The sequence below is a fragment of the Cyprinodon variegatus genome, unplaced genomic scaffold (assembly GCF_000732505.1).
Source record: "Cyprinodon variegatus isolate N-32 unplaced genomic scaffold, C_variegatus-1.0 Scaffold339, whole genome shotgun sequence".
Classification (NCBI taxonomy): Eukaryota; Metazoa; Chordata; class Actinopteri; order Cyprinodontiformes; family Cyprinodontidae; genus Cyprinodon; species Cyprinodon variegatus.
Window position 1 is genome coordinate 97,045 of NW_015150792.1, and position 1,309 is coordinate 98,353.

The following is a 1,309-nucleotide window of genomic DNA, read 5'->3' on the forward strand; positions in this document are numbered from 1 at the left end:
ACTCGGTAGAATTTGGAATCCAATGATTGGAACAGCTGTTTCCCTACGACTTTAAATTAAACCAAAAAAATTAAAAATTCCCAAATTCTGAATGTATATTGACCTCAGACATAGAATTGTAATTAAACCTAATTGAATAGAAATTTTACTCTTAATGTATCTGAATCCCTGCCCTGTTTATTATATCATGCTTTTCTTTGCCCTCATGAAAACACGCTGGCCCCCTCCTGGCCCCCTGGTACATTCGGTCTAGAACCGCCACTGTGGAGATGAGAGGAAGCTGCGACGCTATTCACGCGGCTCACCTTAACGGCGACAGGCGTCCCATCCTGGAGCTCCGCCTTGTGGACCTGAGCCAAGCTGGCCGCTGCGATGGGCTCGTAGTCGAAGGTTTTAAAAAGCTGCTCTGGGGTTTTTTTGAAGTCCTCCAGGAAGAGAGCGTCCACCTGTTCCAGACAAACACACGCGCTTAAGAAAACCAAAAACGCTGCATTTGGAGGTCTCCTCTGCCGCGGCGTGTCCTGCAGAACCCACCTCCTTGTACCGCCTGTCCAGGGCTTTGTCCTCCAGGACCTGCAGGGTGCTGATGTACTCGGGGGGCAGCAGGTGGTTGAAGGCACAAAGCCCCTGGCCCAGTTTGATGTAGAGCCCTCCGTTCCTGATGGCTCCCTCCACCATGTGGTCCGCCGCCCGCTGGTGGCAGGCTGACATCTCTGACATGTAGGATGGGCTGCTCTGGCGGGGGGTGGGGGGGGGACAGGAGTCTGACATGATCGATTGCATAAAGTAGCAGTCACATTTTTAACCAGACTCTGGCCTGCTCTGCTGCCCCCTGCAGGAACACGTCAACATTTCCACTTTTTTCACCATTATGCTACGTTCACACCTAAAGCAGCAAGAGCAGCAGAAACGCGCGTGCTAATTAATTTTTTATGCTTGTACAAGTTTTGCTTAGACGCGCGGCTGAAGCATGTCTGCTGCTCTGGCTGCGCGGTGGAAAGTGGATCTGATGCGCGTCGGGCGGAGCTAACATATCCTGTCTTTGCCTGGAACAATGGCAGCTATATTTGCTGTGATCAGTGACTCTGTCACTAGGAATCCCATTCAACAGCAGCCTCAGGCCAACTTGCCTCTTGGCGGTTTGCCGCGGCAGCTGGAAGGCGTTTTTCATGTCCGCTGCAAGAACCAGGATAATGAAAGCAAACATGTTTTCCCAGCAGATTTCAGCATTTTAAAGGAATAGTACACCCAAAACATGATTAGCCCTCATTTTCTACCCACCCCCATGCTGAACAACACTCTGGAGTAC

General features: G+C 50.7%; 1 protein-coding gene across 1 annotated transcript in view; it reads right to left on the minus strand.

Moving 5' to 3' along the window:
- Window positions 1–1,309, minus strand: part of adck5 (aarF domain containing kinase 5) — a 15,450-nt gene that overhangs the window by 5,726 nt on the left and 8,415 nt on the right. Inside the window, exons 5-6 of the mRNA XM_015385435.1 lie at window positions 535–735; window positions 306–446 (exon numbers count right to left, since the gene is read on the minus strand). Of these exons, the coding sequence (XP_015240921.1) occupies window positions 306–446; window positions 535–735 (342 nt within the window). The remainder of the gene's footprint in view (window positions 1–305; window positions 447–534; window positions 736–1,309) is intronic.